This window comes from Arachis ipaensis, chromosome B4 (assembly GCF_059453495.1).
Source record: "Arachis ipaensis isolate K30076 ecotype BB chromosome B4, ASM5945349v1, whole genome shotgun sequence".
Classification (NCBI taxonomy): domain Eukaryota; kingdom Viridiplantae; phylum Streptophyta; class Magnoliopsida; order Fabales; family Fabaceae; genus Arachis; species Arachis ipaensis.
In genome coordinates this window covers 123637933-123662381 of record NC_142439.1, presented here as the reverse complement: position 1 = coordinate 123662381, position 24449 = coordinate 123637933, and the positions used below count along the sequence as shown (strand labels likewise).

At 35.6% G+C, this 24449-nt stretch overlaps 1 protein-coding gene across 1 annotated transcript; it reads right to left on the bottom strand.

Moving 5' to 3' along the window:
- Positions 1-2015: 2015 nt before the first annotated feature.
- LOC148569062 (uncharacterized) lies at positions 2016-3269 on the bottom strand. The gene has a single exon (XM_088483470.1). It carries the CDS (start codon positions 3063-3065, stop codon positions 2016-2018), a length of 1050 nt encoding a protein of 349 aa, XP_088339596.1. The 5' UTR covers positions 3066-3269.
- Positions 3270-24449: the final 21180 nt, after the last annotated feature.

The following is a 24449-nucleotide window of genomic DNA, read 5'->3' as shown; positions in this document are numbered from 1 at the left end:
GGCCGAAAACTGGGTCGAAATAGGGTCCAAAATCGCCCCCAGCGAATTCTGCAAATTATGCAGATCGCACATGTCACGCGATCACGTCGCCCATGCGGACGCGTTATTCGCGCTTTTCCTTGCCACGCGTTCGCGTCGTTCACACTACCGCGTCGCTCGAGCTTTTCCAATCCGGGCGGCCGCGTAAGCCATGCGGTCGCGTCACTGCGATTTGCTCTCTTTCGCGCGGTCACGTGAGCCATGCGACCGCGTCACTTCTCGCTGGTTATCTCCTCAAATTCTTGTGTTCCTTCCATTTTTGCTAGCTTCCTTTCCAATCTCCAATTCATTCATGCCCTGTAAAGCCTGAAACACTCAACACACAGATCACGGCATCGAATGGAACAAAGGGGAATTAAAAATACATGATTAAAGTCTTTAGGAAGCAGTTTTCAAACATGTAATAAATTCAGGAAGGAAATCTAAATGCATGCTAATTTAATGAATAAGTGGGAAAGGATCATGATAAAACCACACAATTAAACACAATATAAACCATAAAATAGTGGTTTATCAACCTCCCCACACTTAAACATTAGCATGTCCTCATGCTTAGTTGAAGGAGATAAAGTAAATAAGTATGAACATGTCGAAACCCATGCAATGCAATCATATATATATATAAATAAATGCAACTATATGATTCTTTCCCACTTGATCAAAAGTAAATAAGTTCTTCAAAACAATTACAAATTAAATTCCACTAATTCTATCATTATACAGTAGGACAGATAAAAGTGCAAGAGGATAGCCTATGAAAGCAGGGAACATGAAAATTCAAGCATAGAACCCTCACTGATAATGTATGTACGCTCTAATCTCTAGTGTATAGGGTAATCGCTCTATCATTCTCTAATCATGCTTTCTAACTTTTGTTCTTCTCCTAACCAATCAACAACAGTTAATATACCAATGCAAACATCATGAGGTCTTTTCAAGGTTGTAATGGGGCCAAGGTACAGGTAGGGATATACATATGGTTAAGTGAGCTGATAAATTGAATCTTTAATTAACCCAAGCTTCAACCCAACCTATATATTTTTAATGTAATTTTAGAGTTCATACCTAGCTACCCAGAATTCCCTTTTTCAATCCATACTCATGTATCAACTTTTTTTTTTATTTTATCATATGTGCATTGATCTTTGAATTCTGAATTCAACATTGGGGTAATTTTGTCCCCTTATTTATTTATTTATTTATTTATTTATTTTATTAGACATAAAAATAAATATATCTTATCAATGCACATAGATTTTTAATTCTTATAGTTTTACATGAGTAGGTATCCAAATTCCCATTAAATTCTCATGCACATTCCCTTAACGACTTTTGTTCCCACAATTTCCCATACTTAACTAGCACACCCAATTCTATCTTAAGCTAACCAAAGATTCAATTTGGGATATACAATTATTTTTCTGCTTAAGGTTAGTAATGTGGTAAAATATAGAACAAATGAGATTTAAAGGCTCAAAGTGGTTAACAAAGGTAATTGAAAAGGGTAAGCTTAATTTGGATAAGTGAGTTCAAACAAATAATGGCCTCAATCATGTGCAGGCATATAGATATAATAAATATTGGACATATAAGATAAAACAAAATATAGATTACAATCATAGAGAAGTAAACACACAAGAATAAAATAATTATGGTTAAATAATGTAACCATACATAAAGGCTCAAATCTTCACAGGTTGTGTGTTCTTTAGCTCAAACATCATGTTCCAAATACAACTCAAGCAAATTTATCATAATTTTTTTTTTTAAAATTAGTGAAATTTTGTTCCAAAGATAGAGTCTTAGAAGAAACTTATTGTCTTTTCAATCAAGTAGAACATGCATGCAACTATCCTAACCTATGCAATTTATTCTATTCTATAAAAGAAAGAAAATCTAACTAAGTATCCTAATTTATTGGTGCTAGAGAAGAGAAATTACCTCCGGAAGTCAGGTACTGACCGACCTCCCCACACTTAAGGCTTTGCACCGTCCTCGGTACCATCTGTCAGGAACAGGGGTGGGCTGGTAGCAGTATCTCCACAATCGGGACCATCATGGCTCCCTGTGCTGGTAAAAGAAGTGGATTCCGGGGTGTCTGAGTCTCTGCAATCTCCTCTAAGTAGCTCCCTGAGGTGTTTGAATCGGCGGTTGTTACGGCGCTCTCTGAGCTTCGCTTTCTGTTCTTTCCTATCCAATCTCTTGATTATTTGCTGAAGCAGTTCATCAGTTGTAGGTGCTTGTGGTGTTGAAGAAGGAATATCTTCAACTGGTGCAGTAGGAAAGCTTGTAGTGGCTGTTGGAAGTCTGAGGTATTTCCCGTTAGGGACATACTGATCATCCCGTGGAAGCACGGCTTTGGTGTCCTTAGCTCTGTAGGAGACTCCGGCTGCTGACACAAGATCTGAGACCAAGGCGGGAAAAGGTAAGTTGCCTGTAATTTGTACGTGTCCCATGGCATTCCGAATATGTCTTGATAGATTTAGAGGTTGGTCTGTAAGGATGCACCATAGTAGAACGGCCATGTCCGCAGTGAAAGAGGACTCGTGAGTGCTCGGAAAGATGTAGTGGGTCATGATCTGTGCCCATACGTGAGCCTCCAAGGTAAGTGCTGAAGCCAAGATTCCCTTAGGGCGGGTACGATGGTATCCGTAGATCCAACGGCTGCCAGGTAATGCGATAACTCTGAGAACGGAGTCCCAGTCAAATTGGTACATCTGGCGCTGAACTGCGGCTTCTTGGAAGGCGTCCATTCCTTCTGGAATAGGGGGAAGACTCAGAGCTTGCTGAATGACCTCTTCTGTAATAGGGACTTGTTTCTGGCGGATATAGACAGACTGTAGGGTTGGCAAGTAGAAGTTGGAGTAGAATTCGACTAACCAAGAAAGATTGACCTGCCTTGGCTGTCTCCGTAAGAAACCCCATTGTCTTTGTTCAATTTGCGGCTCAACAAAGGTAGCAATATTGGGCGGGAGGATAAGAAGGTATTCGTTGTTATAACTCCTTTCTGCTAGGATAGGGAACATCTGCTCACATTAGCGATTGGGAAATCGCGCAGTGTCCTTTGCTGGAAAGGCTTTCTCTTTTTCATCAACCTTTATTATCCTCTTAACTCTTTTTGTTGAGGGCTTGACTGCGGTTGAAGAAGGCTCTGCCACTAATGCTCTTTTAGTTCCTCTTCTTGCTGGTAGTTTGGGAGTAGCTTTCTCTTTTCCTTTCTTAGTGGCCATCCTGAAAAAGGGAGGAGAAAGTAAATTAAATTCAAATAGATATATAGCAAGGAAGAGAACGGGAAAAGTGGTGATGGATGCACATTAGGATGCAATTGACATTAACACATGCTCTCGAGTACATGTGAAAAGCCATCAATGAAAAATAGCTAGTGCAGAAAATGACAAGTGAATGCAAGGTGTTTATTGGCATGCCGGAAAAGGGCATGAGTAGCATAGACCAAGCATTATTTGTAACAAACCATCACATTTGTATTGACAATTAAATTTAATTAAATCAATAGTAAAGGAAATTTGTGAAAAGCAAGCATTGAATAGTAGAGTAAAGTAATGTAGAAAAGTGCATAATGCTATATGGGCTTTTTCACAAACACATGGCATGCATGGTAAATAAGGTATAGAAAGTATTAAGGTGAACATGCAAGCAATCCTTTAAAGAAAATAATAATAATTGTCAAACAATTTGCAACAATCCACAAGCATATAATGAGAATTAAAGACTCAAATAAATTTCTAACACCATGTAAAAAGGAAAAGAAGAAGAAAGAAAATAAGAATAATGAAAAGAAAAAGAACAGAAAAAGAAAATAACATATAAAATAATAAGAATGATAGAAAAGAGAAGAGGGAAGAAGAAAACAGAACCTTGCTAATGGAGGTGAGAGAGAGAGAGAGAGAGAGAGAGTGAAAGGTGTGATAGAAGTGAGAAGGGGGAAGGAAGAAATAAGGAGGAAAAAGAAAAATTAGGATTTGAATGAGAGAAAGATAAGATATTGTGGCAATTTAGGTTGAGTTGTGCGGCGCACGCGACGCGGCCGCGTGGGGCACGCGTTCGCGTGAGTTGCGCTTCAGGTAAGGTGACGCGATCGCATCGGTCATGCGGTCGCGTGACCCATGTTATGCTTCTAGCGCGAGTGCAGCCTCGCACCCGCACAACTCTCTGTTCAAATTAATTTATTAGCCAAAATTGGGTGATGCGATTGCATGGGGCATGCGATCGCGTGAGTGGGCTTCATAATAGGGATGACGCGGACGCGTCAGCGACGCGGTCGCGTGATTGAAATTGTGCGTTCAGCACCAATCCAGCACCACTCTCGCACAATATTTCGTTGTGCACCCTTTTTACGTCGAAAATTAGGGCACGCGGCCGCGTGGGTCACGCGGTCGCGTGGGTGGCCATTATTCCCATGTGACGCGGCCGCGTCAGTGACGCGGTCGCGTGGGTCGATTTGTGCTATTGGCACGCCTCCAGCCACGCTCCAGCGTGACTCTCTATTCGTTTTTATTTTTCTCCATTCTCCTAGTGACGCGGACGCGTCGCTGATGCGATCGCGTCGCGTGCCATTTTTTTTATGAAATAAATTAAAGTTATGCAGATGCACGAAAATACTGATAAAGGGAAGAGTTATTGAACAGGAAAAACCAAAAATAAAGAAAAGAACAATCATACCATGGTGGGTTGTCTCCCACCTAGCACTTTGCTTTAACGTCCGTAAGTTGGACGCTCCACTAGCTCAGTCTTCGGCTATGTGGGGATCTTCCAAGAGGAAGATCTCAAGCTCCTTGTTTTTCTTCAACTTCTCGCCATGGTATAGCTTCAGACGATGTCCATTAACCTTGATAAGTTCAGAGCTTGAAGGATGGCTTAGGTGATAAACTCCATACGGTTCGGCCTTCTCTACTCTGTATGGACCTTCCCATCTTGATCTCAACTTGCTTGGCATGAGCCTCAGTCTGGAGTTGTAAAGGAGAACTAAGTCTCCCAATTGGAACTCTTTTCTCTTGATGTGCTAATCATGCACAACCTTCACCTTCTCTTTATACAACCTGGCATTTTCATAAGCGTCGAGGCGAAGAGTCTCTAATTCTAACAGCTGCAAGCTTCGTCCAGCTCCGGCCTTCGCATAGTCCATGTTGCATTCTTTCACTGCCCAGAAGGCTTTGTGTTCTAACTCCACGGGGAGGTGACAGGCCTTCCCATAAACTAAGCGGAAAGGGCTCATCCCAATGGGTGTCTTGTATGCTTTTCTATATGCCCAAAGCGCATCTTGGAGCTTGGTGCTCCAGTCCTTTCTATGATGCTTGACTATCTTCTGCAATATGCGCTTTATCTCCCTGTTTGACACCTCGACTTGCCCATTGGTCTGAGGGTGGTAGGCGGTTGCAACCTTATGAATTATCCCATGCTTCTTCATCAATCCTGTTAGTTTCCTGTTACAAAAATGGGTGCCTTGATCGCTCACGATTGCTCGTGGTGATCCAAAGCGGCAAATAATATGGTTTCTCACAAAGGAAACAACTGTGTTAGCATCATCAGTGCGGGTAGGAATTGCTTCCACCCATTTGGAAACGTAATCCACAGCTAACAATATTTAAAAATAACCATTAGAATTTGAAAATGGACCCATGAAGTCAATGCCCCAAACATCAAAAATTTCACAGAAAAGCATAATTTGTTGAGGCATCTCATCCCTCCTGGATATATTACCAAATTTTTGGCATGGGAAACAAGTTTTACAAAACTCAGCAGCGTCTCTAAAAAGGGTGGCCACCAGAATCCACAGTCTAAGATCTTCCTAGCTGTTCTTTGAGGGCCAAAATGTCCTCCACTCTCAAACGAGTGACAAGCCTCTAAAATGGACTGAAATTCTGATTGAGGCACACAATGTCTAATTACCTGATCAGCGCCACATCTCCACAAATATAGGTCATCCCATATATAGTATTTAGACTCACTTTTCAGCTTGTCTCTTTGATGCTTAGAAAAGTTTGGAGGAAATGTGCGGCTAACTAGATAATTAGCAACAGGTGCATACCAAGGGACTACCTCAGATACTGCTTGCAGGTTATCAAATGGGAAATTATTATCTATAGGAGTAGAATCATCCTGAATATGCTCAAGGTGACTCAAGTGGTCTGCCACTAAATTCTGATTACCACTCGTATCCTTTATTTCTAAATCAAATTCTTGTAACAGCAGTATCCAACGTATAAGTCTTGGTTTGGACTCCTTTTTAGCTAAAAGATACTTTAAAGCTGCATGGTCCGAATACACTACTACTCTAGTACCAAGTAAATAAGCTCGGAATTTATCCAGAGCAAAAACAATAGCAAAAAGCTCTTTCTCAGTAGTAGTATAATTGGACTGGGCAGTGTCTAAAGTCTTAGATGCATAAGCAATAACAAAAGGATCCTTACCTTCACGCTGAGCCAGCGCTGCTCCTACTGCATGGTTGGAAGCATCGCACATGATTTCAAATGGCTGGCTCTAGTCTGGTCCCCTCACAATTGGAGCTTGAGTCAGGGCGGTCTTTAGCTTATCAAACGCTTGTTTGCAATTCTCACTGAACTCGATATCCTTCTGCAGTAATCTGGATAAGGGAAGTGCTACCTTACTAAAGTCCTTAATAAATCTCCTGTAAAAACCTGCATGGCCAAGGAACGAACGGACTTCCCTCACAGAAGAGGGGTAAGGTAAACTAGAAATAACATTCACCTTTGCTGGGTCTACAGAAATGCCATTATTAGATACCACATGTCCTAATACAATCCCTTGTTTTACCATAAAGTGACATTTTTCAAAATTTAAGACAAGGTTTGTATTAACACATCTATCTAATACTCTAGATAATCCATCTAAGCAAAGGCTAAAAGAATCACCATAAACGCTAAAATCGTCCATAAAAACCTCCATACAGTCCTCAATAAGATCAGAGAAAAGACTCATCATGCACCTCTGGAAAGTAGCTGGTGCATTGCACAAGCCAAAGGGCATTCTCTTGTAAGCATAAGTCCCAAAAGGACATGTAAAAGTGGTCTTTTCCTGATCCTCAGGAGCTATATGAATCTGGAAATAACCTGTGTAACCATCTAAAAAGCAATAATGTGATTTACCTGACAGGCGATCCAACATTTGATCAATGAATGGAAGTAGGTAGTGATCCTTACGGGTAGCTTGGTTGAGACGCCTGTAATCAATGCAGACTCTCCAAGCATTCTGAACTCTAGTTGCTATGAGCTCTCCATGCTCATTCTTCATTGTAGTGACTCCAGACTTCTTGGGCACCATTTGTACTGGGCTAACCCATTCACTGTCTGAAATGGGATATATGATACCGGCTTCCAATAATCTAGTCACTTCCTTTTTGACAACTTCCAAGATAGTGGGATTCAATCTTCTTTGGGGTTGACGGACAGGTCTTGCTCCCTCTTCTAAAAATATTCTGTGCTCACATATTTGAGGGTTGATGCCTACTATGTTTGCCAAACTCCACCCAATTGCCTTCTTGTGCCTCCTCAGTACATCAAGTAATTACTCTTCTTGCTGAGAAGTGAGTTCCCTTGCAATGATAACTGGAAACTTCTGCTCATCTTCAAGATAAGCATATTTGAGATGTGGAGGGATGGGTTTCAACTCTAACTTCTGATCATGGGCAGGCTCTGGATTGTCTAGAGCTTGTGAAAATGGCGAAGTACCCTCACTATCAGTTAAGAGGGTCCCCACACTTGGACCTTGTCCAGTGTGCCTCTCTTCTAACTCTTCCTTATGAGCTTCAGCTACAGTTTCATCTATGACATCACACTGGAAGATAGAATGATCTTCCGGAGGGTTGTTTATGACTCCATTCAGATTAAAGATTACTATGCGGCCATCTATCTCAAAAGAATATGTTCCTGAAAAAGCATCCAATTTGAATTTCGATGTCTTCAGAAATGGTCTTCCAAGTAGGATTGAAGATGGCTTATCTGAGTCATTATAGGGTATCTCCAAGATATAAAAATCAGTGAAAAATGTAAGCCCTTTAATGTTCACTAGAACATCTTCAGCAACTCCAGCCACTGTAATAATGCTTTTATCTGCTAACACAAAACGAGCTGCCGACCTTTTTAAGGGAAGGAGCCTCAAAATATCATATATAGACAAAGGCATTATACTAACACATGCTCCTAAATCACACATGCAATCATAAATTACTACACCACCAATAGTACAACTAACTATACAAGGACCTGGATCACTACATTTTTCAGATAATCCTCCCATTAAAGCAGATATGGAACTACCTAAAGGAATAGTTTCTAATTCATTAATTTTGTCTTTATGGATACACAAATCTTTTAGAAACTTTGCATACTTAGGTACCTGTTGAATAACATCAAAAAGAGGAACAGTTACCTCAACCTTTTTGAAGATTTCTACCATTTTGGGATCGGGTTCCAGCTGCTTCCTGGGCTTCCTTGCAAGTTGTGAAAATGGAATAGGAGTGGTGTTTTCTGTAGTGTCTGCGCCTTTCGGTGCTTCCTCCTGTGGTTGAGCTATTTCTTCTTCAGCTATGTCCTGTATGTCCTCTTCCTCTTCAACATCTTCTATTTCTACCACCTCTTCAGTTGAGGCGTGTTCTGGTGAGCTTGGCTCCTCCTGATTCCTCTCCTGCAGTGTGGTTCCGGACCTCAGGATGATGGCATTAATGCCTCCCTTTGGATTGGGTAATGGTTGAGAGGGGATTCCAGTGGAGCTTGAAGGTTGGTTACTAGAATTTTGCGCTGATCCAATCTGTGAGACAAGAGCTTGCAAAGTAGAAGTCAGACCATTCAGACTGGCATTAATACTATTCATGATGTTATTTTCCATGGTCTATTGTCTTCGCTCAAAAGATTGCAGTAACTCTTCATTAGGAGATAAAGAAGAATGAGTAAATTGAGAGGTCTGCTGTTGATTGTTCTGTGGTCCTTGGTTTTGCCTCAGGTGAGATGCTCTGTAAGGTTGATTCTGCTGCCTGTTGTTATTATTATTCCACCTCTGATTTTCCTGATTATCTCTGCCTCCTCTGTTATTGTTGTCCCTCCAATTCTGGTTAGAATTGTCCTGCCATCCATGGTTATTATTTTCACCTTAATTGTACCCTTGGTTGGGGCAGTCATAGAAGTTATGAGTGGATGCTACCATGTTGTCTTCCTGTTGGAGTTGCGGGTATTCATCAGTATAATGGCTATAATCAGCACAGATTCCGCAAACTCTTTGTGGGACTAACTATTGGCCTTGCTGTGGTGGAGGAGGTTGAGCTTGCTGAACTTGTTGTTGATTCAATTGCATTTGCTTCAGCAAGTTGGTCATTTCACAGATACTCTGAGCTAGAGCAGCCGTCTCTCTGTTAGAGGATACTTCTGCAACGGCTTTTGAACGGCCTTGCTTTTGCCTGTGGTTCCTAGTAGATTCAGCTAAATCGCTGATCAATTGCCATGCCTCATCAGTGGTCTTGTACTTCTTCATAGACCCATTGCTAGCACTTTCCAATGTGGTCTTATCTTGGGGCCTCATACCCTGTTTGATATAGCTAAGTAACACTATCTTGTCAATCATGTGGTGGGAGAATGCTTCCAAAAGATTATTGAAGCGCTCCCAATATTCAAAGAGAGTCTCATTGTCATCCTGAACAATTGTGGAAATATCTTTTCTCAGTTTATCAGTAACTTCATATGGAAAGAATTTCTCCAGGAATTCTTTTCTGAGTGTATCCCAGTTGGATACATTTGCTAGAGGTTGAGTGTAGTACCACTCTCTTGCTTTTCCCTCAAGAGAAAACGGGAAAGCCTTCAGTAAAATTGAAGTTTCATCTGTACCGTCACGCCTGACAGTAGAACAAGCTGCCTGGAAATCTCTCAGGTGCTTTATAGGCTCTTGAGCAGGTAAGCCATGAAACTTGGGCATTAAATTGAGCAGTGCGGTCTTTATTTCAAAATCTGTAGCCACCGCTGGATGATGCGCTTGAAACGGTTGCAGTGTAAAATTAGGGGCTCCTTCCTCCTGGATGGTAACTCTCCTAGCTGCCATGTCTTCTGCACGTAAAACAACCGAATCAGTAGAACGGGGGCTGGTCTCTTCCTCAACTGACGTTTCAGACTCGCCCTCAGAGAGGACTAACCAACACTTAGCTCGCCTTATTCGTGAAATAGTCCTTTCAATTTCAGGATCGAATATTGGCAAGCTTGGGTCAGGAAGTGAACGCGTCATTTGACGAAAGAAACATGCAGCTCATAGTAACAAAATAAAATAAAATGCAGATAAATAAATTCTAATTAATAACTTTAGCACTCTATTGCAACTCCCCGGCAACAGCGCCAAAAATTGATGCGTGCAGAAATTGGTGAATTAAAAATTATTAAAATATATACATTGCAAGTATAGTTCTTAGCTCGCCAGAAATCTGCTCACCAATTTAGAAAGGTGTCACAGAAATTTAAAATTAAAATACTGGGAATTTGAGTCCCAGGTCATCTCCCAACGAGTTGCAGAAAAGTGTGCTATTTTATTAATCAGATGTTTTCAAAAAGAAGTTGAGCTAGGTAAATTGGAAATTAAATTGGATAATTAAATAATTTAAATAAAAGCCTTAACTGGGAGTTGATTAGTTGGAATCTCTATTATTGATGGAATGGATTCAAGGTCAATTGATAATTAATGGTTGTTCTGTTTAGTTATCCTTTACTAAGTAAAGAAAAGTCAAACAAGTTGGAATGCTAGATCTGTTCACGAGTTGCAACCCACTTAGTTCAAAGGGATTGGTGTTAGTGACTAGATAGCAATCCAACAGTTAACCCAATTACAATTTCTCTTTCAATCCTTCCAACTCAAGAGTTCCTTTAAATCAACTCCCTGTCAAGTGAGGGAACTACTCACTCATTGTAAATAATAAATCCATAACATATGAAAGGGAATTAAAAGAAGACATGATTATTAGAAATTAAAATGAATTAAAATAAAAGAAATAATCCTTGTATTAAATAATCATAAAAGTATTCTAATGACAAAATTGAACAAAGCAAAGAACATGGAAGAATAAAACCAAGTTAAGAGAACGAACTAGAATGACGAAGTCTTGATGAGGTAATAACTCTTCTCAATGTTCCAATGCTAAGATCAATTGAAAATTAAAATCCTAAAAACTAGAGAGAAAACCTAGAGGAGGAGTAAAACTAGATCTAAAACTAAAACTTGTGTAGAATGAATGTTGTCTCTGGTTTCTGCATGTTCTCTGGCTCTAGTCTGTTGTTCCGGGCCGAAAACTGGTCGAAATAGGGTCTAAAATCGCCCCCAGCGAATTCTGCAGATTATGCAGATCGCACATGTCACGCGATCGCATCGCCCATACGGACGCGTCATTCGCGCTTTTCCTTGCCACGCGATCGCGTCGTTCACGTTACCGCGTCGCTCGAGCTTTTCCAATCCGCGCGGCCGCGTGAGCCATGTGGTCGCGTCACTGCGATTTGCTCTCTTTCGCGCGGTCGCGTGAGCCATGCGACCGCGTCACTTCTCGCTGGTTATCTCCTCAAATTCTTGTGTTCCTTCCATTTTTGCTAGCTTCCTTTCCAATCTCCAATTCATTCATACCCTGTAAAGCCTGAAACATTCAACACACAGATCACGGCATCGAATGGAACAAAGGGGAATTAAAAATACATGATTAAAGTCTTTAGGAAGCAGTTTTCAAACATGTAATAAATTCAGGAAGGAAATCTAAATGCATGCTAATTTAATGAATAAGTGGGTAAGGATCATGATAAAATCACACAATTAAACACAATATAAACCATAAAATAGTGGTTTATCACCGCCGCAGCCCCTCCTCCACCACCACTGCTGTAACCCTTTCCCTCTGTTTTAATTTTTTATTCTTTTTTCTTTAATTTTTCAGATTTAAAGGATTCTATTGTTGTTGTTGTTGATGATGCTTCTGGTAGCATCTGTTTATTTCTTTTATTCCATTGTTGTTATTGATGCTTTGGTTGCTTCTGTTTCTGTTGCTTCTGTTTTTTCTTCTACTTTTGGTTTTGTTTTTATCGTCGCTCTAATTCCATTATCCATTGTTACTGTTGTTGTTGTTCTGCTGATTGTTATCCATTGTTACCTGCTTTTGTTTCTGCGTTTGTGCATCTGCTTCTGCTTCTGGTTAATGTTGAGGAAGAAGAGGGGTGTTAAGAAAGAAGAGGGGATGGAGGGGTATTTTCGTCCGAAGGACGATTTTAAAACAAACTGAAACCTTGGGGACCATTTTGTAGCAAAAAAAAGGTCAGGGACGAAATCGATTTTTAGCCTCTACATTGGGACCAAAATCATATTTAACCCTTTTAAATATGATGTATATAAATAATGAAATATTAATGTTTATGTTTAAGAATTTTGAAATCATTAAATGTGTCAAGTTCTAAAAAATAATAATAATAGTGATAATGATAAAATTTTAGTATATGACATTATTTTTATGTACAGTGTTTATTAGAAAAATAATTCCAATCAAGAATTCAATTTGACTGTGCATATATTACTACTCATTTTATTATTATTTATCTTTGAAGAAAATGACAAGAATATATAATGAAGATGTATGCCCTGTGGATAGTGCAAGTTCGCACACCATTCTCAAAAGTGATATATATTTTACCCATCTTGTGTCAAAAGAAGAATATGTTAATACTATTATTGGCTTAGGCAATGTCATAGAAGGCTTCGGAAGAGCTATAATTTTGTTTTCCGGAGGAACAAAATTCATAATAAATAATGCACTATTATCTACTATGTCTCTAAGGAACTTATTGAGTTTTAAAGATATTCGCCGAAATGGATATCATATTGAAACGATGAATGAGGGAAATCATGAGTACTTATGTATCACAACTCAAGATTCAATTAAAAATATTATATTAGAAAATTTACCCTCACTTTCATCTCGATTGTATTATACTAGAATTAGTGCAATTGAATCACATGCTATTGTAAACCAGAAGTTTACTAGCCCAAATAAATTCATAACTTGGCATGATCGATTGGGTCATCATGGAATAACCATGATGCGGAGAATTATTGAAAACTCCCATGGACATTCACTAAAAAACCAGAAGATTCTTAAATCTAGTGAATTTTGTTGTGCTGCATGTTTTCAGAGTTAATTTTAAGGCCATCACCAGTAAAGATTGGATTTGAGTCCCCTGAATTCCTAGAAAGGATTCAAGGCAATATATGTGGACCTATTCATCTACCACGTGGATCTTTTAGATATTTTATGGTCCTAATAGACGTATCTTTGAGATGGTCACATGCGTGCTTATTGTCTTCTCGCAACCTGGCGTTTGCGAGATTACTTGCTCAAATTATTTAATTAAGAGCATAGTTTCCAGAAAATCTAATCAAAGCAATTTGTCTTGATAATGCTGGTGAATTTACTTCCCAAGCCTTTGATGCTTATTGTATGGCTAATGGAATAAGTGTTGAACATCTAGTAGCTCATGTTCACACACAAAATGGGTTAGCAGAATCACTTATTAAACGCCTCCAATTAATTGCTAGACCCTTACTTATGAGAACAAATCTCCCAAATTCAGCTTGGGGGCATGCTATTTTACATGCCACAACACTTATTTGTTTGAGGCCAACAAGTTACCATCAGTTCTCTCCTATGCAATTAACTTTTGGCCAGCAGCTAAACGTTTCCCATTTAAGAATATTCGGGTGTGTGATATATGTTCCCATTGCACCACCTTCTCGCACCAAATGGGACCCCAAAGAAAATTGAGGATATATGTTGGATATGATTCTCCCTTTGTAGTAATGTATCTTGAGATACAAACTGGGGATGTATTTAAAGCTCGATTTGCGGAGTGTCATTTTGATGAATCAAAATTTCCAACATTAGGGAGAGAGAATAAGCTTTCTGAAAAGGAACTTAATTGGAATGCATCATCCTTGATGCATTTAGATCGTCGATTAGGGCAATGTGAACTAGAAGTTCAAAAGATTATACATTTGCAAAGAATAGCAAATGAATTGCCTGATGCATTTTCTGAGACAAAGAGGATAACCAAATCTTATATACTAGCGGTAAATGCCCCAATTCGAATGATGTCCTAATTGGACAAATAGCCACTGAAACAAATTCACGCCAGAAGCGTGGCAGGCCTGTCGGTTCCAAAGACAAAAATCCTCGAAAAAGAAAAGAGGTAAATATTATTCATGTTGAAAAAGACATAGTAAAGACACCCGTAGTTGTCCAAAATTCTGATATAGTTTTAACGCCAGAAGACATTCAGGTACCTGAAAATTGTAAAAATGATGAGATCTCGATAAATTATGTCTTTACAGGAGAAAAATGGGACCGAAATAAGATAATTGTCAATAAAATATTTGCATATAATGTGGCATTAAATATCATGCATGAAAGTAAGGAACTTGAGCTAAGATCAATCGAAGAATGTTGACAAAGAAATGATTGGCCAAAATGGGAAGAAGCTATGAAAACTGAGCTAGACTCACTTGTAAAACGTGAAGTCTTTGGACCTGTAGTCCGTACACCAGAAGATGTAAAACCTGTTGGATACCGATGGGTATTTGTGAGAAAACGAAATGAGAAAAATGAAGTTGTACGCTACAAAGCTCGACTTATGGCACAAGATTTTTCACAAAGGCCTGGTATAGATTATGAAGAAACATATTCCCCTGTAGTAGATGCAATAACATTGCGTTATTTGGTCAGTTTATATGCATATCATAAATTACACACGCATCTAATGGATGTGGTAACAACCTACTTATACGGCTCATTAGATCGTGATATCTATATGAAAGTCCTTAAAGGACTAAAGATGTCTAAACCATCCAATGAATATTCGCAGGGATTATACTCAGTTAAATTGCAAAGATCTTTATATGGTCTAAAGCAATCCGGACGAATGTGGTATAATCGTCTTACCGAGTATCTGGCAAAAAACGGATTTAAGAATTATGATATCTGCCTATGTGTTTTCATAAAGAAATCTGCATCTGGATTTATTATGATTGCTGCGTACGTTGATGATTTAAATATCATTGAAACCCCTGAAGAGATTCCAACAATTATAAAAACTCTAAAAGAAGAGTTTGAGATGAAAGATCTTGGAAAGACTAAGTTTTGTCTCGACCTGCAGATCGAGCATACAAAAAAATGGGATCTTTATTCATCAAATAACATATACAGAAAAGATTTTGAAGAGATTTTATATGGATAAGTCGCATCCATTAAGTACCCCAATGATCGTAAGGTCTTTAGATGTGGAAAATGATCAATTCTGTCCTAAAGAAGAAAATGAAGATATCCTTGGTCCTGAAATACCATATCTTAGTGCCATTAGAGCGCTAATGTATCTTGCTAATAATAAACGACCCGATATATCATTTGCTGTGAATTTACTAGCAAGGTATATTTTCTCTCCAACCAGAAGACATTGGAATAGAATCAAACAAATATTTTGATATCTTCATGGAACAGTTGATATGGGATTATTTTATCCATATGGATCCAAGTCACAATTAGTTGGCTATGCAGATGCTGGATACTTGTCTGGTCCACATAAAGAGAGATCTCAAATAGGATACTTGTTCACATATGGTAATACAACTATATCATGGAGGTCCACAAAACAGACGATTGCAGCAACATCCTCTAATCATGCTGAAATACTAGCGATACATGAAGCTATTCGTGAGTGTTTTTGGCTCAGGAGTTTGATCCAATATATTCTATCTTCATGTGGACTGATTGATCATAAGATAGCTCCAACTGTCCTGTTTGAAGATAATATAGCATGCATTGCTCAACTTAAGGGTGGATACATCAAAGGTGATAGAACAAAGCATATTTCTCCCAAATTCTTCTTTACTCATGATCTTCAAAATCAATGGACAATTGATGTCCAACAGATCCGCTCAAGTGATAATCTAGCAGATTTATTTACAAAGTCACTCTTAAAATCCTCCTTTAAAAAATTGGTACATCAGATTGGGATGCACCGATTTCGAGATGTTAAATGATGTCGACAAGAGGGGGAGACTGTACTCTTTTTTCCTTGGTCAGGTTTTTACCCATTGGGTTTTTCTTGACAAGGTTTTTAATGAGGCAGTCCCCATCGCAAAGGATATTGTACTCTTTTTCCTTCACTAAAGTTTTTTTCCATTGGGTTTTTCTTTAATAAGGTTTTAACGAGACATAACCCTAAATGGACATCCAAAGGGGAGTGTTGTGATAAGGATCACTACATATGTGGATGTCCATTCTCAAGAGAGAATGAATTTAATGAAAGTTGAAAAGTGATGACCATTTGTGTGTATAAATAGAGGAAGCATCAATCTGAAACAAACACACAACAACAATAAAATACTCTTCCTCCTTTCATATACAATTCTCTATTTCTCTTTTTAAGTTCTTAAGTTGCAATCTATATAATACTAATGAATAGATAAGTTACTTCTATTATTATAGTGAGATAATTATATTAGTGAATATTAATACTAGAGTCTTCTATTTACACTTCTTTATTTTATATTTATTATATCTTTTTTATTTATTTAATTTACAATAATTCAAAAATTAATTTTAATATTATTATAATAATAATATACATAATATTATTTATAATGTTATTATAAATATTATTGATATTGTTATTTTTATTGTTAGCAAGACGGATTCAGAAAATGTTATTATAAGGCCAATAACATATATAACATTAAAATAAAGTTTATGTAAATAAATTATATAATGTAAGATACATTATAAAAATATATTGATAGAGAATATATTTTATCGGTAACGCTTATATATAGATATCGTTTACATCGAGGTTCTGGGCCCCATTTCAAACCTTTCCACCACTTTCTCCTCTCTTCTATCCTTTTCTGACCATATTATTGAGTAAGACGAATATGGTGCACGCAGATGCTCGTGATCCGGACATCAATAGATTGAACGCGACATGGCGCTACGCCGAGACAGCCAACTTCGCGGTTAGTTTTGTTATCTTGACGTTTATATTATCCCATATATGTATAGTCATGGTTAGGATATTTGCCAAGAACTAGAATACAATTTGTATCGTTAGCAACAGATCACTGATAGGGTATAATTCTAGGAATGTGGTTCTCATTTTTTGTAATTAATTTTTTTAACTACATAATTATTAATTTAGATGTTAAATACTTGGGTAGATATTTTTCAACCGTTGGTCTTAGTTTATTGGTTATATGTTTCTTAAGTTATTAATTTAGTTATTAATTATCCAAGTAAAAGTTATTTTTTAAGTTAAGTGAACAATTATGTAATTTTGTATTTACCTAAATTAAATTATTAAGTAAAAGTTTGATAATCAGATTATTAATTATTTTAGTGAATGTTTTTATTTTAAGTAACGTATTGAGAAAATATTTATTAATTAACTAAGTAAATATTAGCGCAAAAAGTTTTATTGACATAAATTCAGTTAGTACATACGTGTAAATTTCTGTTAAATAAATGTATATAATAGTTAACTCAGTTTGTTATGTCGATCACTACAAAAAAATCTGGTAAAAACGACGATTTTTTTGGGTATTTACGGCGGTTTGAACCACCATTATTACCAAGTACGGCGGTTTCGAAAAGCGCTGTAATTCAGAGCGCTATTTTGTTTATTACGGCGGTTCTCTGGTGGGTTAAAATGGCAGTTCAAACCGCCATTATTTCCAGATTAAAATGGCGGTTTTTGGGTTGGTTAAAATGGCAGTTTAAACCGCCATTATTACCCTCACAGATTGGTGTTTTGGTCGGTTAAAATGGCATTTTTGAACCGCCGTTTTTACCCTGATAGTGGCGTTTCAGTCAATTAAAACGGCATTTTTGAACCGCCATTTTTACCCTGACAGTAACATTTTTTTATCGTTTAAAAATGCAGTTTTTACCCTCGTTTTTATCGTGTTAAACAAATAATATTTATTATTGGAAATCATAATCCATAAATAAAATATTATATAACTCATAAACAAAGTATTAAGCATAATATATGATTTTTTAGTATTAGAAATCAAAAGTAATAACTCTTATACAAAGTATCAAACATAACATAATTTTTTAACTATAAATGTCTTAACATGTAACTCTTAATACATAAAATCTCCATCATATTTCACGCTGCTCTGTTGCTTGCTCCAGAAGACCTACTTTCTAACACTTTTGGCAATAGAATCTCACTCTCTTGATCCAATTTCTACAACAAAAATATTTGAAACCATAATAAAAAAGAATAAAGTAAGACAATTTGCATATTATCCAGAAAGCTGATGATATTATCCAAAATGTAACTTGTAAATGGTATGAATATAAATATACACTTCTCAAAAAATCAAAGTGTTCAATACAAACTTCAAGCTTTCTCAATAATCCAATGATTTTACAATTAATAAGAAATGAATTAGGCAAAATGACACTACAAGAAAAATTACTTTTAGCGGCCATTTATTTTGTTTTTAGCGGCAATTAGACATTAGCCGTCTTATACTTTGCCGCTAAAAGGTTTTAGCGGCAATTATAACATTTGCCGGTAAAGACCTTTTTAATGGCCGCAAAAAGTATATAACTATTAGTGGCCATTTTCTTGGCAATTTATATGGCCACGAAAAGTAATTCCAAAATTGCAATGTTATTCATTTTTAGCGGCCATTACTATTGCCGCCAAAACCCATTTTACCGGCAATTTATATAGCTACTAAAAGTAATTCTAAAATTGTAATGTTATTTACTTTTAGTTGCCATTACTATTGCCGCTAAAATCTTAAGACTTGTTTTAGTTATATTATACTCATTTTTTTAGAAATAACGAACTACTTTTTTTTTCTAAAATCTCAATTATTTATGCCAACAATTATTATTACTATGCATAATATAAATATACTGAAATTAATTACTACAAAATGAATATTTCATTAAACTCAAAATATTAATACACAAATTTCTCTTGAAAAGTAATAAATCATGTTACAAATCTAAATAATAAAAAATGCTACAAGCCTATAACTATGTTATATTAAGTTAGGCTATAAACCAATCCCAATGATAGGTTAAATATTAGTGAAAATCACAGGGGTGAAAATCGATTCAAGTTAGTGAAAATCGATTCACTATATACAAGTCAGCTAAATATTTACATCTGGAATAGGGAGATACAATGAGAATGCGAGGGGTGATGTCCAAGCCTTGTTTCTTGATGCGGTTGAGCATCTCACTCTCCAATGCACGAACTTGATCCAAGATGTAAACAACCTGGTTATAGAATCAAGAACAGTTTATACCAATTAACATTATTGAGGAATAAAATATTAACACAAAAATAGAATTACAAATTTTATCATGTGATCTAGAGTTCTCAACTAACCTGGCCACCAGTATTAGGGAATCCCAAGACATTGTCTTGAGCAAAGTAACCATGGGGAGAAAGGATCACCACATTGAAGACCATAGAGATCCTTCCAAAGAATGTCTTCAGAGGTAGTTACAGATCATTGTCCCACCTAAGTGATCATCACTTCAGCAAAGGGAATCAAACTCGCGTCTTTTAAGATACAAGGTCATTTCATTGCTTTACCAACGGTGCCAATCATCTTTTGTTGTTAAAAAATTTGTGAATTTACTGCCAGAAGTGCACAGAGCATACCTTTCCATTGTAACTATGAAGCCTTAGGAAAAAACTCGGTTAACACTTTAATAGATTAAGCACGGTTAGTAATCACAGTAAATTAATTTTGCTCATGAAGTGGTGAAAATTGCTATGTTATATCTTACCCCAATCATAGGTAACTAGCTTTGATTTTTCAAGAAGTGCATACCCCAATCCATTTTTGTGCAACTGTTCTGCAATACATACATTGCTAAGGTATGTCCTTGTAATATCTGGTTCATTTAACTGACAGTAAAACAAATTGATAGATACAGCATCCAAGTCAAGCTAACACAAAGAAAAACATGCGTATACATTGATTTATAAATCTAGGAGAAGCAATAAATACCTCTGGCTTTGTCCCTGCAATTTCATCTGGAAAGCTTAAGCATTGCTGAAGGGAATTGCTGCTTAAGTTTGCTAATGGCATTATGTAGCTTTTCATAATGTAGCTATATTAAACATACATATCCTGTAATTCATTAGAAAAGCTATATTAAACCGGATTGGAGGATTCAGAATCTGAGCTCTATAATACCATATTGAAGTTTTAGCAATGAACGTAAAAATAGAAGAGGTTCTAATTGAAGAATAAAAAGAAAGAAAACTTGCAGTGAATGTAAAATGAAATGATTCTGCATAATATAATTGGCCTTAGTAGAATTGGTTTGTGTATCTTTGGTTTGTGTATCTTAGCTTTTTTTGTCTTGAAATTTTAAATCTCCTATGGTACTGTCTTGGATATATCTCATAGACATAAAGATTCTTGTTTACGCAACATAAGGCTAACCTTGTAATAATAGACGATTTAAAGGAAATTATAAAATGAGGAAGTCAATAAACAATAACCTTGCAGTGTTTGTTTATGTTCATTAGATCACCTGCAATTTCTTTTCAGTAATGTGTCTTATCTTAGCAAGATACTAACCACCATCTTGGACTTTCTTCCTTCATAAATCATAAATAATAAAGAATCAATTATGTACAGTTACAAGCTGCATGATTGCATCCATTCGTATTTTTTTTCAAAGAAAGAAAAATGAGAGATTAGCTTAATATCTTATTGCCACTTATGATATTAATTATTTTATTAACTCTATTCATATTTATTTGTGAGCTCAACCATTTCGATACATGCCAAAGTATTGAGAATACAAACAAATCATGCAAAAAAGATAGTAAAAAAAGCAGAAATAGGTTTCTTCACTTATGACATTGTTTTCAAAACAGATAGATTTACCATAAATTATTATAGAGGGAGAATAATAAACTGCAAGTGCATTGCAAATCTAATAGTAGTACAAACCTGAAGGGCTCTCCAATGAGAATAAGCCCGAAATGAAATCCAGAAGAATGCGATATTAGGCAAAGGTAAAACCTACAATGTACAATTAAGAATGGTCATCAATTGAAGCCAAGAAAGATATTAAAGAGCAAACACAAGTCCACCGAGCACATACATACCATCAGTGTAGAGGAAAATGGAATCAATGAAACTGTAGCATATAAGTATTTTCGGTGGATAATTGTTCCCCTGTAAATGAGACAATAGTTCATATGACAATGAAGATTTAAATACATAATTAAATTGGAAACTACACTAACAGATTCCATATTAAATTATTGTTCCAACACCATCAACTTTTGCTGATATTTTTTTTTTAAAACAGGTGTTAGAGGGAGAATTACCTCAGAGCAATATGTCCTAATCTTCGGCGAACAAGTTGTGCATTCAGACTGCAATAACATTGTAATTGTCATATATCAGGGAAGGTTTCTAAGCAACTCTTTAAAGGCTCAGACACAAGAATCAAACTCAACATTGCCATACATATCAACCGCATAATAAATATATATCGAACTATCAAAGGCGAATCTACTATTAAGAGTAGTAAACTACTAAACTATTCCAAAACCAAGCAAGTATGCATCAAAACAAGGCTGCGGCACCAACCTTGAAGGGTAAATGACTTCGACGCTAGTGACTTCATTCGATATAGATTTCAAAAATATCTCTGAGGGCTCAACCTGTGACAAAAGCCATAACCCCAACCTGCAAAAACTCAATCACATTTGAGCATATTATGCATAGTGTAATCAACACTTTTAAAAGACTATCATTCAAAACCAACAATGTAACAAACTAAGAAGCAAACTATCATTTGGCTATTTTTTTCAAATCCCCTTCCAAACCCAAAACTCAAAGCAAGTTCTTTTGTTTCTCTTTTCTTTCCCATTCATTGAAGTTGATTTGCTGTGTGAAGAAGAAGCCCCAATCCTAAGAAACCCTCCCACAAACAAAAATTAACGGCAAAAAGAAGAAACAATTTTTGCTTAATTTCTTCACTTATGACATTGTTTTCCCTGTTATATTCACTTATGTTTGATTAAACAGGTTTTAGTCTCAAAATTAACCATGAAAATTGAAAATATAGTTCATAATCTTCTACTAATTAAAAATGCAGTTCATAATCTGAATCTATGAATATATTTTCTCCCAAGATAGTTAGTTGAGTAATTTAAAGACAATGAAACCAGCAGTGATGATATTCTAGAAACCACAGAATTAGAAAATGCAGCATCAACATCTCACTCCTTGCCAACAATTACTACTGCAAATATACTCTCAAACATTTTTATATTTTGAGCAATAATACAAACATAATCTTAATGAAACTCTACAGAAAGCATTTCAAACATTTAAACCAAAATCCAAATATAAACGGAGCAAGCAAGCAACAATGGCACAGGCAAGCAAGCACGGAGAAGACAGAGCAAACAAAAAATTAGGATCTGAAACACTTAAACACTTAAATTTCAGCTTAATCTACCAGATTCATTAGGATCAAGCAAGCAAACAGAGCAAAAGTAATAACACAGAGAGAGAATTACATGCTTCTGAATATTCAAACTAAAATCGAAAAAATAAACGGAGAAGACCTACCGGCGACGATGATCTTGTGCGTCTACGTGCAAGAATGGTGGCGGTGCAAGCGACGGAGGTGTGGTGTTGCGATAAGAGCAGCAACGGTGGCTGAAAGCCCTTGGCCACGTAGATCTGAGATGAACAAACAATGACAGAGATGCGAATCTGAGGCGGATCGGATGGAAACGAAGTCCAAGGAGTAAGATGATGGATGGTGGCTATCGTCAATGGTTACAGTGGTGGTGGTGGTGGTCGGCGAATTCATTCACTACAATAATTAATACCCGTTTTGTTTACTGAACCATACTAATAAGAGAGCAATTGAAAAATATATGTGACCAGTTTAAATAATTTATTTAAGTATCAATTAATTAATACTCGTTCTATAAATTAAATTAAATGAATTCATTTATTTCACTGTCTTATATATTATTTATTAAATTATTTAATATTTATGTAGTTTAATGAATCAAAACAAAATTTTAAATAATTTATTATCTATTCTAATTAAATTAAATATTGGATTAGTTATGATTGATGTAATTTAATGAATCAAATAAAATATTAAATGATGGAATATTATTTATTCTAATAAAATCGAATCAAATATAATTATTTAGTTATAATTTATATTTATTTCATAAGAACACATTTTAAAAATATTTATTTTTAAATAATTTTTATAAAATATTTTTTTATAATGTTTCTAGTCTATGCTTTAAGGGCAAAATTAGCAGAATCCATTAAAAAATACTTAATTAGTTAATACAAATAATTAGTATACTTGATTTGGTTCAATAAATTAAAAGAAACAAATGTAAAAAGAAGAGATAAAAAAAAGTGAACCAATAAAAATGTGTAGTTATCAAAAGATAATAAAAAAAAAGTTTTTTTAGTTTTTTTATTTATTAATTATTAACTTATTATAATTAATTTACACCATTTATTATGTGTCATTCATCTTACAAATTAACACAATCAATTAGTTTAATTATAGATAATTAATTATAATTGATATAACTTATTTCACTATACTTTCTAAAAAAATAATTAAAAAGACACATTTTAATTTTCTGTTAAAGTAAAATAAAATAAAGTACATAAATTGAATAGATATAAATCTGAAAATTATAAAATTTTATTAATTCAAATAAATTAGTACCATAAAACTAAATTCAATGTCTATTTAAAATAATTACCGACCTTGTATTCTTCTAATTATTAATAATTTAAATAAAATAATACCCTATAACTTATTTTTTTATTTATTTTAAGTAATTACTAATATTTTATTTTTCTAATTATTTTCTTGTCTTATTTATTATTCATGCTTTCCATCAAATACATTAATAAACAAATAAACTAAATTAACTACCTCAATTATACTTGAACTATTCAACAATTCAACATAATCTTTTCAATTTGGGATTAACTACTAACTATAGAAAATAGAAAATTTAGAGTAATTTAGTATTATGAACATTAATTATGTATTGTGAAATAACTTAAAATCATAATATAATTTATTTTTAAAGAAATAATCAAGCATTATTGTTAATTATGAAATAACCTAAAATTATAATGCATTTTATTTTAAAGAAACAATCAATCATTAACATTAATAAATAGAAACTATCGTCAAAATACTTTGATTAAAAATATGAGGGATTAATTACTATTCATTATTAATAATTATTAATAATATATCGATTATATCAAAAATAAAAATATAATTATCCATATTTACATTATTAGAAGAATTA